At 36.1% G+C, this 16,966-nt stretch overlaps 2 protein-coding genes across 3 annotated transcripts in view; both read left to right on the forward strand.

Annotated features, from left to right (window-relative positions):
* Positions 1-4,650, forward strand: part of LOC306856559 (anoctamin-8-like) — a 27,695-nt gene extending 23,045 nt beyond the window's left edge. Inside the window, exons 14-17 of the mRNA XM_079395913.1 lie at positions 1,074-1,265; positions 1,374-1,505; positions 2,406-2,516; positions 3,227-4,650. Coding sequence (XP_079252039.1) covers positions 1,074-1,265; positions 1,374-1,505; positions 2,406-2,516; positions 3,227-3,919 — 1,128 coding nt within the window. The 3' untranslated portion in view covers positions 3,920-4,650. The remainder of the gene's footprint in view (positions 1-1,073; positions 1,266-1,373; positions 1,506-2,405; positions 2,517-3,226) is intronic.
* An 8,460-nt stretch (positions 4,651-13,110) lies between these two features.
* LOC306856733 (DET1- and DDB1-associated protein 1-like) lies at positions 13,111-16,897 on the forward strand. Of its 2 annotated transcripts, XR_013783038.1 has the most exons (6): positions 13,121-13,233; positions 14,249-14,329; positions 14,475-14,526; positions 14,662-14,723; positions 15,450-16,357; positions 16,462-16,897. XR_013783038.1 is itself a non-coding variant. In XM_079396160.1 (5 exons), exons 1-5 carry the CDS (start codon positions 13,225-13,227, stop codon positions 15,558-15,560), a joined length of 315 nt encoding a protein of 104 aa, XP_079252286.1. In that variant the 5' UTR covers positions 13,111-13,224; the 3' UTR covers positions 15,561-16,897. The 2 variants fall into 2 exon arrangements, 1 of the variants encoding a protein (XP_079252286.1); XM_079396160.1 differs by having other exon boundaries at positions 13,111-13,233; positions 15,450-16,897.
* The last annotated feature ends 69 nt before the right edge of the window (positions 16,898-16,966 follow it).

A 16,966-nucleotide genomic window follows, 5' to 3' on the forward strand; every position in this document is an offset into this window, starting at 1 on the left:
GTTCATGTAAAAATAACACATTTGTGTCAGTCCTGTGTCTTGTTTCCCCCTCCTCTCGTGTCCATATTTGGCCTTCCTACAGAAACATGTAATTACTGTACTTACAATAGATTTTGTATTTCAAAGTGAACGAGTTCTAAGGAACATTAAATTGATTTTTGAGGTTAAAATAAAAATGTATTTTGATGATATTCGAATGTTATGACATTCAGTGGTTAGATTGGACAGATATTGAAATATACAGATAACGTTAATAACACCTAACGCTGATACACATTAGACACACATAGTCATGCAATGTTGATGTTGTTAACATTAACAGTTTGAGAACCAAGTATAACAATAATAATAATTTGCACAGTTTGACGTGATCTGGGCTAACTTTGCGGTAGTTAGATTTAATCACCATTGGTAGCGCAATTTATTTTAAAACTTTTTTATTTTAAAACTGGCAGACATGTTACTATCTTGTTTTTTTGCATTGTAAAAATAAAAATAAATCAAATAAATTCTATTCTTCTGAACTTGATGTGAAAAGCTTGACAAATAAGCTTGAAAACATTTGTCATAGTTCCACAAAAATATGAAGCAGCACAACTGTTTTCATCATTGATAATAACCAGAAATGTTTCTTGAGCAGCAAATCATCAAATCAGAATGATTTCTGAAGACTGAAGTAATGATGCTGAAAATTCAGCTTTGATCACAGAAATAAATTACATTTCAAAATATATTCACACTGAAACCACTTATTTTCATTTGTAATAATATTTCAAAATATTATTGTTACTATTGCTGTTCTTATTGTATTTTGATCGAATAAATACAGCCTTGATGAACATAAGAGACTTTTTTCAAAGCCCCAAACTTTTCAGTAGTCTAAAATATCATTTCTAAAATATTTTAACAATATTTAAAACAGAACACAATGGTTTCCAGTTGAAGTACTCTTTCACAAACGTCTCTGTGATGTACTTGTGTTCTAGATAATGGATGTTCTACTACCTCAGGCAGGTAGACTGACATACTTTCTCTAAACCTCTAAAACAAAATGTCCCTAAATTGCTTTCCAGGACACTTTTCAGGACTACCAGGAGATGTTTGTTCAGTTTGGATATGTGGTGCTCTTTTCCTCTGCCTTCCCATTGGCCGCCATGTGTGCCCTCATTAACAATATCATTGAGATCCGGAGCGATGCGTTTAAACTGTGCACCAGCCTACAGAGACCCTTCGGCCTGAGGGTGGGGAGCATCGGGCAGTGGCAGGTTAGACTACACTGAGTACTCCGAAAATCATTATAATACTCATCTGATGCTGTTCTAAGAGTGTCTTCATACAACGAGGTTGTGTAAAAGTCCTGTATCATTGCACAGACAGTGATGGAAGCCATGGGTCTGATTGCCATCATAGTGAACTGCTATCTGATTGGTCAGTGTGGGCAGCTACAGAGACTGTTTCCCTGGCTTAGTCCTGAGATGGCCATTATCTCCATCGTCATCCTAGAGGTACATACACAAACTCAAGCACATACACACCAGTGTTATTTTAGTATCATTGAGATACTATCAATGTAACTATTGTTTTTATTAATATTTTAAATCCGTTTTTATTTTATTTTCTGTTTTCATTTAATTTTAGGTAAAGTTTTAGACTTTGTTGTGTGCTTTTGCCATTTTTAGTACTTATTAGGGATGTCAGTTGTTTTGCCAAAACTTTTTTTTTTTAATTACTTTTTCTGTTTTTTATTTTTCATTTTGGGTGAACTATCCCTTTGGTGACTATCCCTCATTCATAATATTAATGCAGTTTTTATTAATACAGACTTTTTATATTTATTTTTTATCAAAATGTATTTTTTATCAATATGTAAATATGACATTACGTTTTAATGAAATTATACTCTTAATAATAAACTAAAACTGCAAGCAGGTGGTCTTAATGAAAAAGTCATTGAGTCATTAATTCATTCATTCATTCAATCGATTTATTCAACTGGTTGATTCATTCAGGAATGAAGTAAATGACTCTCTTTATGAATCAGCCATTGAATCATTGGTTCACCCAATTCGTTCAAAATGCAGATTCATTCAGAAATTGTGTGTTGCTTGAAGATGCACAACAGTTCTGCCATGGCTTTAATAGTTTACATTCAATTAAGACAATTTAGAGTACATGCCTATTATACACTACGTGATTTTCTGTGTGAGATTTGTCAGTTCTGGCTGTTCAAAATATGCAGATGGGCTTGTACTTAGTTCTCTAGCCATGCCAGTAAGTCCGAAGCTCCTTCTGAACTGACCTCATTCACTTTATATGATTTGCTGTTGTATTGAAAGGACTTGTTGTTTTCAGTTTCTTGTCTAACACATAAGACTTTTACTTTCTCTCTTTCCTCTCATGAGCAGCACTTTGCAGTACTCTTGAAGTATATTATTCACGTGGCAATACCAGACATCCCCAGCTGGGTTGGAGAGGAAATGGCCAAGCTGGAGTTTCAGCGCAAAGAGGCGTTTAAGGTAATACCCATTCCACCACTGACTGAAACCATATTTAAGAAACTGAATATTATAAATGCTGGGGTATAGACTCTTTTGGCTTGAACCAGTCTGCAACCACCCTGCAAGAAAGCACGCTAAAAAACAGTAAACACCCAAAAAACTGCTCTGTCTTTTTCTATCAAGTCTACAATAGGTAGATCTAGATCAGGGATCTTGGCCTTAAAAAATTGGTGATCACTGGTTTAAAAAAATAAAATAAAACTCTCTATATCCTAAATGTCTCTGTTTTCTTCAACAACAAAAAATATAGATCTCCACTAGTTTTCACGCATGTGGTTGTAGCCAGAATTTGACATCCTTTTTCCCCACAGAAAAAAAAACGTTCTATTAACCAACATTAATAATCATAATTACATAATCAAGAGCAATAATCAACAATAATGATTTTGTCATGATATTGCATAAAGAGTCTCTGAAAATAACCACAAATGCCATGTAAGATGCAGCTTCTGTTCCACCTCTGCAGTGTAATGTTGATGTTTTGAAATTTTGATTGGTAACAGTATATGGTGTTATGATTGATTGAAGTGAGCAAATATTGCCCCTTACCAGAAAATATAATTTCTGTATATAGCCTGTATATAGACTAGTTAAATGTAAGCATTTTAAAAAAATCATTAGCATTCTGGCAGCAGCTGGATTCATTGCTGTTGTACATGTGTTTTCAGAAGCATGAGCGTCAGGCACAGCAGCATTTTCAAGAGCAGCAAAGGAGGAAGCGGGAAGAAGAGGAGCGCCAGCGGCAGGCGGAATATCAAGCCCGGCGTGATCGAGACGATGGTCGCTCGGACTCTTCGTGTGGCGATCACCACCATGACAAGAGCCACAGTGGCAAATCCAGACCGGGGGGTGGGGGGGGTGCTTCTGGAGGGGAGAAACCCAAACGTCCCAGCTCGCTTCTGGGAAACAACAATGTCATGAAACTGAAACAGATCATCCCTCTACAGAACAAGTTTTCTTCCGGCACGGCCCGTTCCCCGCAGTCACCCACGGGTAACGAACCCAAGCTACCGGGTTTCCTTAGTTTTAAGTTTCTAAAGTCTCCTGAGAACAAGAAGGAGGCGGCGATGGCTTCCGCTAATGCGACGCCAGCTCCTCCAGTCCAGGAGAGGGCGGAAAGATCCCAATCACCCAACAAGTCCTTCAATCCCGGGAAACTCTTTAACTTTGGGAAATCAGAGGGAGGGGCATGTGTAAATGGGGCACAACTTTCAAAACCAGGGGATGGAGGACAGGTGCAGGACAAGCCTCCAACAAAGTCCGACCTCAACGGGGTCCCGGATGAAATCCCATCCCCTTGTGGAGAGAATGGGGAGAATGCATCCTCATCCGATGCTGATCCATCAGGCCCTAAGATATAACACACAAAAAAAAAAAGTAAAAAAAAAAACTGTGTGAGAAACTACTAATAACATTGAGAGTGGGAATGTTTTTTGAGGCTGTGCAAGACCTGGAAGCTGTTAAGTTAAAGACATAATGGGGAATTCACTAAAAGCCCAGGTGTACTTCCATGTTCTGCAACGTTTAGCGCACAATCGTGCGTGCAAGTATGCTCTGTTGACACTGCGAATAGATGGACATGTTTGGTGCATGCGCCACTTAGTGGACTATTATTTTTGAGCGCTGAAATCACACATGCACTGTTGTATGTGCACAAGTTCAAAAATTGGGCTGCAAGTGGATGGCGTACACAGCAAATAACGAAAATTGTCACGCTGACTGTTCGCAAGCCAGAGCGGAACACAAACTAGAGAAGTTTTCTTTTAGCTTTCGAATACATTGGGTCAAGCGTTGTGTATTTGCACGTGTTGCGTGCTTTGTTTTAGCACCCGATTCAGTTAATGGTCGCCACTAGATGTCAGCCGATAGTGGATTTTACCGATAACCGATAACAGCTTAATCAACCAGTAGTTTTTAAAATGGATACTTCATGAAAACAAACAGCACTCCAAATAAAATAGTGCTTAGCTTTATAACAAAACAACGGTAACAAATCATGAATATGTACTGTACTTTTTAAATGATATATAAAACAATCATTTGGGTCAAATATAATGTAATGTAATTGGAAAACTCCCTTTATATTGACGATAAAAAAAAATGAATTGGGATCCATTTCTGATTTGTTTATATGTTTCTGCCAGTTTCGTTTGCTTTCTCACATCACTAGTTTTAAATATGCAACTTCGCTGGCTAACAAATGCATAAAAGTGACCAGCTGGATATGAGTAATGCAAATAGATTGTAACAGCCCTGACATTAACCATTTGGGTCAAAGTTTGTCACATTGTTTTACCGCTTGAGGTACTGCTGATATTAGCGTCCTCTCAGCCATGATGTCAACCATACTACTGTTCTTTCTCTACTATCGTGGCATCTAATCAACACATGAATTACTTTATAATTATATAAAACATATACTGTAGCATGGCCTATACATAGTGTTTTGTTGTCTGTTTTAAATCGGCATCTGAAGTGTCCCGCTCTGTGCAGCGTTCAGTCTCATGTGTCAAAACAAACAGCACATGGTTCGCCTCTAGAGGCCACTCTCGTTCTGTATGACAATGAATCTTTTCTGCCACTCCAGCAAACAGACCCAACTTGGAACATCTATGGCGATAGCTGATTGTTCCATCAACCGATTATCGGTGCCGATTGATTGGCAAAATCTGCAAAGATCAGTCTGTCGTCGTAAAATGTTAACAACCTTTGCCAATTTGGCGCATTTTAAAATGCGCTTCATTTGCATAGAAAGTAAGCTAACAACAACTCTGTAATTTAAGTGCGCATGGCGTAGTGCAGTATCGGCGCATATACAACTTGGTTAAGTTGAATTGCAGCTGGTAAATGATGCATGGTTTCGTGCAGAAATGCTACACGCTACAGTGGTGCAACTGTTTAGTGAATTTGCCCCAAAATGGTTAATGCTTTGCTATATTTCAGAAAAAAACTTTGTCCACACATATGCACACTTATTCACACACACATTGCCTTTTTGGCAACCCAAATAGGAATGCATGGGCTGCGTTTCTGACGGTTTTTAAAGTGCAATGTGTAATTACTAGTCTGATAACTGTAACATTTTATTGGGTTGCCGGTAGAAAAAAAAACGGAAGATCAGTTAACGCACATTTTCTACCAATCTCACAGTATGACCTCCAAAATACCATAACAACTATAATCTCACAAGCAGCAGTTCCAGCTGTGGGTGATGAAAACTTTTGTATGTGCTTAAAACAGTTGGTTTAGTAGAGCAATAGCAAACAAGCAAAAACTACTGGTGGTTTAGTACATCCATACTGAATAATAGGCCCCGAATGGCAATATGTTCATGTTAATTAATAAGTGAAAATCAATAATGAAACTGCAATGGAACAAATGCAAAGTGGTGTTTGATGCTGATTATTTCTTTGTCTCAAATTCATATATTATTTCACACTTTTCTAAAGCGCTGTGCACAAAGGCAGCAGGAGGGGCCGGATAGATATCTGTCATGAAAACTGCTGCCATCTCCTGAATTTGATGGTCATCTTCATATTGCATTGCCACCAGTCTCCTTATCATTATAGCTCTGTTTTGAACCTTCAAGCTGATATGTTACCTATAGTGCAGACTTTAACCCTTCTTAATTACATCACATCAGATTGGAAACTACTGTAAGCAAGATAGCGTTGAAACATTTAATACACCTCCAGTCAAACATTTAATTTATTCATGCCTACCTGTGTTAGTATTTTTTTTTTTTTTTTTTTTTACTGAAGCAAAAGTAATATTTGCCTCCTCTTTGCACATTATTTTAGTGTAAGTCGCATTGTTTTTGTGTAAAGCTGCTAAGCATGTGCTTCGGTTTGGAAATGTGAAGGAAGACGTAAATGTTTCTCTGTCTTTAGAGGCAGTTTGAATGTGTGTTTTTCAAAGAACTTCTTTGAATGACTAAGTTTGTCCTGAGCAACTAAGGGAGGGTTTTATCTTAACACAATGTGCTCAGTTGTTGCTGTCAAAACCCGTTACAGACGTCTCAATGTCACACTCTTGAAGGGTTTCTATGAAGCAGTTGAATCTGTGTAAAGCTGTTTATATTCAAGCGTAAGGTCATGAAGAAACAAGAGGTGCCTCAAGTCATGAAATATATAACATTTTTACTTTTAAGCTTTTAGAAAACAAAACAAACTATGCATTTAGTTCTTTATTTGGTTGAAAAGATTTGCTGAACAGACGTTGTTGCAATAATATTTTGGCCTGAATGGTAATTTTAATGTTTTATGTTCTAAATTTGTCTAGTACACGTTTATCAAGCCATTAATTATGGTTAGAGATCAGTTTTCGATTCATTTCATTGACAAATTCATCCATTACTACAACAACCAAGACAATATACTTCCTTTGGGTGTTTTTTCACCAAATATTCATTTGACTTCACAAAATATTAAATTGCATTATTATATTATCGTTTGCATTTCATATGCAAAAATTGGATTTGATTCTAAAATAATTTCTGTTTCGTGAAATGGGTGTGTCACATTTTCAGTGTTAAAAAGATTGAAACATCTTCATCCCTGCATTTATATAATTGAGGTATCTGTCACCTAAAATAGATTTCTAGTCTTTTATTTGGTGTGATATTCCCTTGATGGAGTCTCTGACTGATGGCTTGTAAGAATGTCTGTGATTATAAATGGGCAGCAAAAGTCAATAACTGGTGAAGAATTGGAAGTGTTTGTTAGTAAGAGGCGTTTTTTGGTTGGTCGCTTTCTTTTTAAACTGAACTCTGCAATATGATAGATCATTTCTGTATCAATCATCCACATCATGCAGTCAGGCCATCGGCTCTGGCCTAATAACATTCACATTTCTGTTATTGTTGTTTAATTGAATGATTTGAGTAGTTAAGCTGCCGATAGCTAGAAGCATCACGAGGCTGCATAGGCTTGTTGTCTAAGAACTGCTTTACATTGGGTCTAACTGTGAAATATGAACTGATTGTGATGAGGAGCCACAGAATTCCCTCTCTGAAGGCAACCTCACAAACCTATCATGAGCTCTTCCAATGTTCCACTGTAAAACTTTTCTTTATTAAATATTAGGGACTGGGATTATTTATTTCTTTTATTTTGTCATATTTTTGTAAGAATTGAAATGGGATAATAAACAGATTTAAATTTATTGTTTTTCTGAGTTGTCTTTCAGATTCTCTTTCGGTTAGAAAGTAATTTCTTCTAATATACCGCTTTACAATTTTCAACACACTCTCATAATTCATAGCTATTTTACGTTTTGCCAAATTGGTGGTCGATTCATATGAATTTACATTAACTGAAATAAATAAATAAAATATATATATATATATATATGAACTGAAATAAAGATTAATCAACAAAATTAACAAAACTTAAAATTTCAAAATAAAAGCCTATTTTAAAATATGAATATTAACTATAGCTATTATATAGCTATTAACTAATAATTCATATGATATGTTTTTATTACGCTACAGGTCAGTTTGACCTATTGAATTGTTGGAAAAACTTGTTCATGATGTTTTTCTTAAAATTTTGAAAACTTTTTCTCAGTTAGGGACATAAATATGCTTGCAAAGTGTCGAAAATGATGTGTTGTGGAATATGTAATAATTTTTAAACTCTGTTTTTATTGTTATAGAACCCCAACATGTATCATTAAAAATACACTAAACAAGCAATTATAGAAAAAAAATGAAATAAATAAATACAAAATGTTTATATATGCAGGTTGAATGAAGTATGATAACATACCCTTAAAATATAAATAAATACTTTCACGTTTAATTTCCGATTACAGTCATCACAACTTTATCTAACAATTACCAAATTGTACAAAAAGGGGCCGTATCTTAAAAATAATTTCTATTACAATGATGTTTGTGAGAAAATTTGACCATCATATTTTATTGTTAAAGGCAGCTGCAGAGATCCCAAATTGTATTTTATTTTATTTATATTTTTTAGTCAGTTTCTCAACTACCCTCTTAGGGTATTTCCATTTATCTGCTTGATGCATTTGGTTTATCTGAAGAAACTTACACTGCACTGAAGGCACATATTCTGTTTAAATGTTAAAAATGAGTTATGATATTGTTTAGAATATTCACAGTTTATAAAAATAAAAACTGGTTATATATTATGTGAATTGAAGAAAATGTTTATGATCAGTTGGACTGAATCTAACCCTCATATTCATGAAATCTCACCCAATTTTTTTTAACCAATGAAGCTAATCAAGTACTGTATATTATTAGACTAATTAAAATTGTGCTATCATAAAAAATATAATAAAACAAAAAAGGCTGTGCGAATAATTTAATAAAATGTATTTATTAACTTATGAATGTTTTTTTTTTTTTTTTTTTTTGATAACACCTGTTTTTAATACCAGGCACAGGTTTTGTTATTATTTTAAATTAGTTTTTTTTTTTTATATGTTCTACTTTTTATATTAATTTAATTAAAATTTTTAATAATTATGATGTGTTTTTGTCATTTTTATTACTTTTTGCTGGGTTTTTTTTATTTTTATTCATTTGTATTTTAAGCTAGGCTAAATGAAAATGAGAAATTAAATTTGTTTTTTGTAATATTCTATTTTATTTCATTTAAGATTTATTTTAGTTCATGTAATGAAAACATATTTTTATAGTTTCAGTTTCAGATTACTGTAATAACCTGATTATACTGAACAGCTGTGGAATACTTGGAAAGTATTCAGTAATTTTGGGTGGAGTTTGATTGGTTGTTGGGTTTAAAATGTTTCTGGGACCTGGCAATTTCGAAACTGATTGAAAGAAGGTGCACTTTCGAGTCGCAGCTCCCGCGACGCTCCACCAAAGACCTTTTGAGACTTTTTTTAAAAAGCCAACAATTAAGCCACCATGGAGATAATGAAAATAATTGACACTGTTGACAGACCAGCAGATGCCAAAGCAGAAGGCACCTATGCTCGAAGTGGAACATATCCAGTAAGTCCTGAAGATGGACCAAGGTAGGAGCCTTCGCAGAAGCAGGAGTCGGACAAGCTCGTGCTGAATACAGTGTATTTGAGGCAGAAGCCAAAGGCCCAAACACCTCAGCAGGTGCTGATCCAGTCTGGCCGGAGCTGCAGCAATGGCTCGGGCTGAAGTTGGCAGTGCATCAGCTCAAGCCGGTCCAGTTGCTGTGAAAGTTGGGCTTGGAGTCGACACGGATGCATCTCTCAGTGTGGCGGATGGGCTGGAGGTCAAATTCTTTGGAACCGGACTCAAAGTTGGACCAAAAATCAGTGTATCTTTTCTGTGTTCAGAAGTGGCATGTTCAGTCATGTAGACTGAACCAGAATCGAATGTTTATTGCTTTTCTCTTCAATACTGTTATTCCCAGTGCAACTGTTATAATGTGTTCACAGAACTTTCTGGAGACTTTTAATATCTGCATCAGTCCTTTTACATTTATACAATAATCTTAAAGAAAAAAACAACAACTTCTGCAGTTCTTTTGTAAAAACATGAAAGCAGCTGTGTTTGTCTCTCTATGAATTTCCAAAAGATACATATGCATAAGTGGTTTTGGGCAATTCAATGGCTCTTCAGAACTTACAGAGACGCTTTGAATAAGTATACTTCATCAATAATACGATAACCTAATATTTATTGCATTATTTTCATGGAATGACATGAAAATAATGTATATACAGAACCAGAATATATACAGAACCAGAACCACACTGTAAAAAAAAAAATAGTTGATTTAATTTAAAATAATTTGTTACCCCGCTGACTAAAATATTGTCCCTTAAATTAACATTGAGTAACTTAACATTTCAAGTTGACTAAACTAAAAATTTTAAGGTAACAAATTATTTTAAGTTAACAACTTTTTGAAGCATTTTTTTTTACTGTGCATAGTGATGCTTTGTTGATTCTGTGGAGTAACCCTTTAAATCCAAACAAAAATGAATTGTTTGTACCTTTTACATTCAAGGTTATGAACCAAACACAGAAGTAATTACAGAGCCAGAATCATCTCCATCTAACTTATGGAGACGTATGAAGATACAAACTACTATGTATTATTATGAAAGGAGATTGTGCAAACAACTGCTTAGCTAGAAATAGCATTTTATATGAAAACTTAAAGCACCGTTTATTTCATTTGTATCTTTATTCTATGGTATTTATTTGCGCAAAATGCACAAAGATGAATTGCTGCTTGATCACACAACATTCTGAGCAGTGGTTTCTTCTGACCATCTAAATGTGGGGTTAGGTAACATTTTTTTTCTTTTTTAAATACGCCTATTGCAAATATCCTATTAGTCCACCCACCCAGAAAAGACTCGCTAAACAGATGCAGAAAAGACAACTCTGACAGACATCTCAATAATATTGGTTTAAAAGTGAAAGGTAAGGTGTTTCCTATACTTCCTTGACAATAGCTGTGTCCCAAAGTGGAGTGGGCGCCAGGTTCCCATGTTTTATAGCAATATGGTTGTAGCTACTGTATTTTGAATAGTCTATTTTGTATTTTTACTGTATTTTCACAATAGTTTGTAGATTGCATATGTTATGTTTGATTTCATGATTACAGCAATTCATTTGCCTGCCTGTCATTAGGATATGTGTTATAAACCCTTTCCAGGGTCTTTTAAAGTTTGGTCTGATAACTTGTATACAAATATCTAAGGTAGCATAAAGATCTGATACAATATTTAGTTTTGCTTGTTCAGCTGGTAAATAAATATCATTTCCCATGATTTAAGCAGCTAAAGTAACATACCACATATTAATTTGCACAGTTACTACTATAAAGAAATTAAGTTATAATGCTGAATACATTAAAGACATCAAATGATTTTTATGTACAAATGTGTATGTGGACAAAACACTTTAAATAGGGCCTTGACATCCCGGACAAATAAAATGTGCCTCCAAACTTGGCCTGTTTATGCAGTCCCAGTGGTACCAGCCTTTGCAAGAGTCACATGCAATCTAAACAATATAAGATTTACAACATATGAATGAATATGGTAGTGCAACTTTAAAATACACTGTAGTGTTTATAATAATAATAATAATAATAATGTGTCTACCTTGTCTGGTGTGTGGGGATATTGTTCTCCACAAGCCAGGAATAGGCTATCCAGAGGTAATCAAGGTAACATTATATTCTTTATCACATGTAATACATCATCCCTTTTTTATATAATGAAGAAAAACCTGATTCATTCAAAAGGCATCAGGTCTTCACGCATCTGTGCATGAGTTTAAATAAATGATCTTTCCTTCCTTCCAAGACACTGAATTTAACATTCAACCTTAAAGGAAAAAAATCCACTCTCATATAGTGTAATACAACAACATCTAGCCATTCAGTCAATAGAATAGAATAGGATAGAAAAAACCCACTCTCATATAGTGTAATACAACAACATCTAGCCATTCAGTCAATAGAATAGAATAAAAAAAAAAAAAAAAAAAAAAATCCACTCTCATATTGTTACGGGGCTGACGAGACGTGAGACGTACGGATCCATTTGCAAAGCTTTATTATAGGACATGGTCAAGACAGGCAGGGTCAAACAACAGCAGACAGGTATGTAGAGGGCAAGACAGAAGCGTGGTCAAGGAAACAGGCGTAGTCAACGATCGGCGTACAATATCCAAACAGGGCAAGGCAGAAAGAATAATCCAGGAACACGGGCAAGAATCAGAACACAGGAAAACCACGAGGGAAAACTAGGAACGGAGACCGCTTTGTAGTGCAGACAGGCTAACAATACTCAGCAGTGAGCAATAGCAAGTCCCAGACTTAAATAGTGAGTGAGTGATTGAGAAATGATAATCAGGTGTGGGCGAGATAATGGTGAACAGCTGTGCGTGTCATCAATGCAATGAATTGTGGGAAATGGAGTCCAGTGTGTTGTGAGTGAAAAAGTCAATGTGGTGAACGGGTGACCTCTAGTGGTGGTTGACCGGGAGAGCATGGACCAGATTCGTGACACATATAGTGTCATAGAACATCTAGCCATTCAGTCAATAGAATAGAATAGAATAGAATAGAATAGAATAGAATAGAGGAGGGGTTAGGTTATATTGTCTTCTCTATACACACATTTGTGATTAAAACTAGAACCAAAATAACCTGCTGTCTTTATTGTATTCATAAATGCTAAATAGCCTCATAATGATTTGATCTTTTAGTTTCTAACCATTGGGAACACTGTTTATATTACAATTTAAATATATTACAAAAACATTAATTTATTACTAAAGTTGGGTTGATGTTATATAAGCTACCAACTGAGCAAACACCACAGAATGATCACAACTGAAACTTTATTATGTCAACAACAGCAAAGATACATTTATATCAGTTATTAACAGTTTTAAAGATTGTCAAAATAAATTAGGTACATAAACACAAATATTCAAGTAGCCTGAATACCTGCTGAACTTCACACTTTGAAGCGTTTCTTATTCAATATTTTCAGTGGCGCTTTAACGTGAAACCGGAAGCTCATGAATATTCATGTAAGCTCCGCCCAGCGTCACCGAAGATCATCTCAGACACAACACCGGCTTCAAATCTCTGATTCCTGTCAGTGTTCAGGCCTGTCTGAACACAAACACACCTACAGGACCGAACTGACCTTCTTCACCATGGACAAAGTAAGTTCCTGCACTCAAAACGTCATCTTATTTCTCGTCACAGCTGAGTAACCACAGCTTCAAAGGATTGGGCGTTGAAATATCATCTAAAATACTGACATCTGAACTGTATCGATGAGATTTTAGCTGACAAGTTAGCATGCTAGGCCGCTTCAGACGCTCCTGGGTAGTTCATAAACACTTTTATTACTACAACAGCCTGAAATAAACACGTTAGCATGTTTGAATTCGGTTATAAAACGTTTATTAATGGTTACCAGAGGATTTGGTGGTTGTGTGATATTTAAATCTCCGCACACATGTCGTTTTTGTATGCTAATGTGTTAGCGCGTGTTAGCATGCTGAGAAGCGCGAGCGAGACTTGCCAAAGCTTGTGTTCAGCAGTCACGACCTGGGTATGTTCATTTCCCTAGTGCTGTTATGATTAATTAAACGTGTATTAATAAAGATGAAGCTTATGTCCTTTGCACATCTAGTGGACTAGACTGGCAACGCCCAGAGGTTGACAAGCATCATCCTCCATCTGCATTTGAGTTTACTCTTTCAGCATACATGCATATGAGATTCATTTCTTCAGATTTATTATTTGTGTATTTCAATATTAGCTGACAAGTCCTCTCCTGTCATTGATTGCTAGCTAAATGCGCCATGCTTTCTTTCTTTTCATTGGCAGGTGGATTTTATGGTCAGTCATGAGCAATTGATATTTTTCTGGGATGGTGTTTAATGGTGTGCCTATATGTACACTTTCAGCAGATCTCTAGAGATTAAAAGGAGGCTACAGTATTTTTTTTTTTTTGTAAAAGACCATTTATATTCACTGAATCATGTTCATATTAAACTCGGGAATATGTGAACACCAAGAAAAATGTGTTTTCCCCTCTAAACCTGTCTAATATCAAGCGTGTTAATTTAGCACTTCTGGTATATTTCGAGCAAGATTTGATTTGGTTTGATTTGGTTTTGAAGGGGAAGGTTTGATTTGAATCTCTTTTTGTCTCTGAATGTTTTGAAGGCAGATTTCCTGAAAGGTCTACCTGTGTATAACAAGACAAACTTCAGCAGATTTCACGCAGACTCTGTATGTAAAGCATCGGTAAGATTTGCTGTTTTACAATGCTCTTTGTAAGCTGTTAACATAATCTTTCTGAATATTCAGTGAGCGTTTTCACACCACGGTTGTGAATTACAGTTTCAGGTTTTGTTTAAATCATTAACAGTCCATTTTTTCTGTCTTACAGAACAGAAGGCCATCAGTATATCTGTCTACACGAGAGTATCCCTCCGAACAGAGTGAGTGCTTGGATGAAGGCTTTTGTGCAAATATAGACCTGTATTGGATAATAAAAATGAAACTTGATGACACTTGAAAAACACTTAGGTTTCAGTCTGAAGCCTAATTTTTAGAGGTTTTCTCTCTCCTCACAGTCATCGTCACAGAGAAGACAAACATCCTTCTGCGTTATCTTCATCAACAGTGGGACAAAAAGGCAAGTGTTCTTCATTTGACAGAGCAACCACATGTTGATGGATAAATCAACTCATAAAAACTCAAAGAAAATGCATTGCCTGAATATCAAAGGTCTCCCCTTATGTGTAGTTGAATGTAACACCAGATGCAACATGATAAAAATGTATATTTTCCAAGTTCATTAGAGTTTTTGTCACCAGCAGGTGTTTCTATTTATGCAACATCACGGCTGGAGCAACAGCATGTATTCTATAGCACTGATAATAGCACTCAGCTACTGAATAAGTGCTTTATTTCATGTTAAAAGTGGATAACCAATCTTCCTCAAAAATTTTCAAACTGTGAACTCCGTGTGAACCAACATGTGCATTTTAAAATGTTTTAATATTTATGAATTAGATTATGTACTTATCAGTTTTGTTGGAAGTACAGTGCGCTTTAAGAAGGAGCCCATCCATACGCTCTTCTGATTAGCTGTGACTTTTAATTGACATTCGCTCGGTGCTGGAATCTTGTGGAATTGCATCTGGTTAGGACACGGTGTAATGGTACATAAAGCAAAAAACAAAAAAGTGTATGTATATATATATATATATATATATACATTTAAAATGACTTGATATTTTAATTACAGTAAATATTTAATTAGAAATTGTTGTATTATTCTTATTCATGGTGAAAAATCGTTCCTGCATAAACCTTTAGCTACTGGAATGATCATATACTTTTTTTCCATGTCTTGCAGAATGCAGCTAAAAAGCGAGAGCAGGAGCAAGCAGAAGGAGAGGGCGGCAGCCCAGCGCCTCCCCGCAAAATCGCCCGGACAGACAGCCAGGAGATGAACGAGGACTCATAGAAGAACCTACCATCCAACAGCACAAGAACGGACACAACAAGCCCAAACACCCGCATACCACACAGGAATTTCATCTCAGAAACAAAAAAAATGGAAGAACACTTCTCTTACAATGTGCTTTTTTTTATTTTTTATTATTATTTTACTGAGTGCTTCCTGATGCAGTCAGTGCCTTGTTCTGAACATGTGTGGCGCGATGGGTCTCCACTGCCAGCTTTGACTATTCTGCTGAACTCTGAACTGCGAGGGGGGGGGGGCGGGTACAGCTAAATTCAACAAGCACATAAAAATGAATGTCTGCTATGAAGACGTGTGTGAAAATCTATTTGTTAGGACACTATTAATGCAGTGTTAAAGTCCCTAGTAGTCTCAGCTGTGAATCACCGCTTTCATGATGTACTCAGAACACAGGCACTAAGCACACAGGCGTCTCTCTTCAGCGTGCACAAAGGGAAATTTCGGAAATGTACAGGCACGTTCGGCAGATTTAGATGTAGTATTTGGTGTTGGTAACATGACGGTCTTCCTAGCAGGTGCATACTTCTGCATGAATGCACTGTTGGGACTGTTTTTCTGTTGTCACAGGTTGAGGATGACGTTACCAGTGATGTAAAGAAATACAAATGTCAGTCTCTTTCACTTCCCCCGTTGTCACGTAGGTTTCCAGTGCTGTGTTCGTTCCAGAATCATAAACGGATTACTTGCCTTCAGATGCCTGGTTCCATCTCTGACTTGATCCCTGAGCGCTGATTCACTTGTAGTCTGTTTGCCTTCAAAATACGATGGGATTTTCCCAGGTTGGAGTTTAAAAGTGTCTTTCCTTTGTTTGGATTTGTAGTTTAATTTTGGAGTTCTGAGATTTGGGTGCAGCTTATGCAGCGGTTCCTCTCTTAACCTGCAGAGGGCGCTGGTGAGCTGTGGATGATCGGGGACAACAAACAGGAGGAGCTTTACACATGAGGCTTAATACAGTGTGCTTTGTGGCTGGAGACATGATGTGAGGTTAAGTCAGCTGTTTCAAGCCATTTCCTGGCAAAGTTTGTTGGTTTGTTCTTGTTGAAAAGATTGAAATGTGTTGACTCTATCAAGGTTAACAAAACAATGCATGCAAAATGTTTTGAGTAAAGAAAGCTTTTAAAACCTCTTGAGGGGGAAGTGTGCAGAGAGGAGCCCATCTTGAGTCAAAATCTGGTTGAAAGAGTTGCAGCGTTACTTAACACAATTACACCTGCATTTCTATGTTCTTGTGAAGCCTTCCCAGTTTCTATGTTCGAGGTCAACTTTTTTTTTTTTTTTTTTTTTTTTTTGGAGAATCAATAAAAATGAGATTAAAAATGTTTTGTGTTGAGCCATATTGAATGTACATTTCAAGGTAATTCATAAGTTCAAGACAATATATGGTGGTT

This window comes from Barbus barbus (assembly GCF_936440315.1).
Source record: "Barbus barbus genome assembly, chromosome: 37".
NCBI classification, from domain to species: domain Eukaryota; kingdom Metazoa; phylum Chordata; class Actinopteri; order Cypriniformes; family Cyprinidae; genus Barbus; species Barbus barbus.

Excerpts from the sequence above, each read along its gene's own strand:
- LOC306856733 (XM_079396160.1), top strand. Across the intron at positions 14,330-14,474 it reads ACTCTGTATGTAAAGCATCG|AACAGAAGGCCATCAGTATA; the intron begins GTAAGATTTGCT and ends TCTGTCTTACAG. Across the intron at positions 14,527-14,661 it reads AGAGTATCCCTCCGAACAGA|TCATCGTCACAGAGAAGACA; the intron begins GTGAGTGCTTGG and ends CTCTCCTCACAG.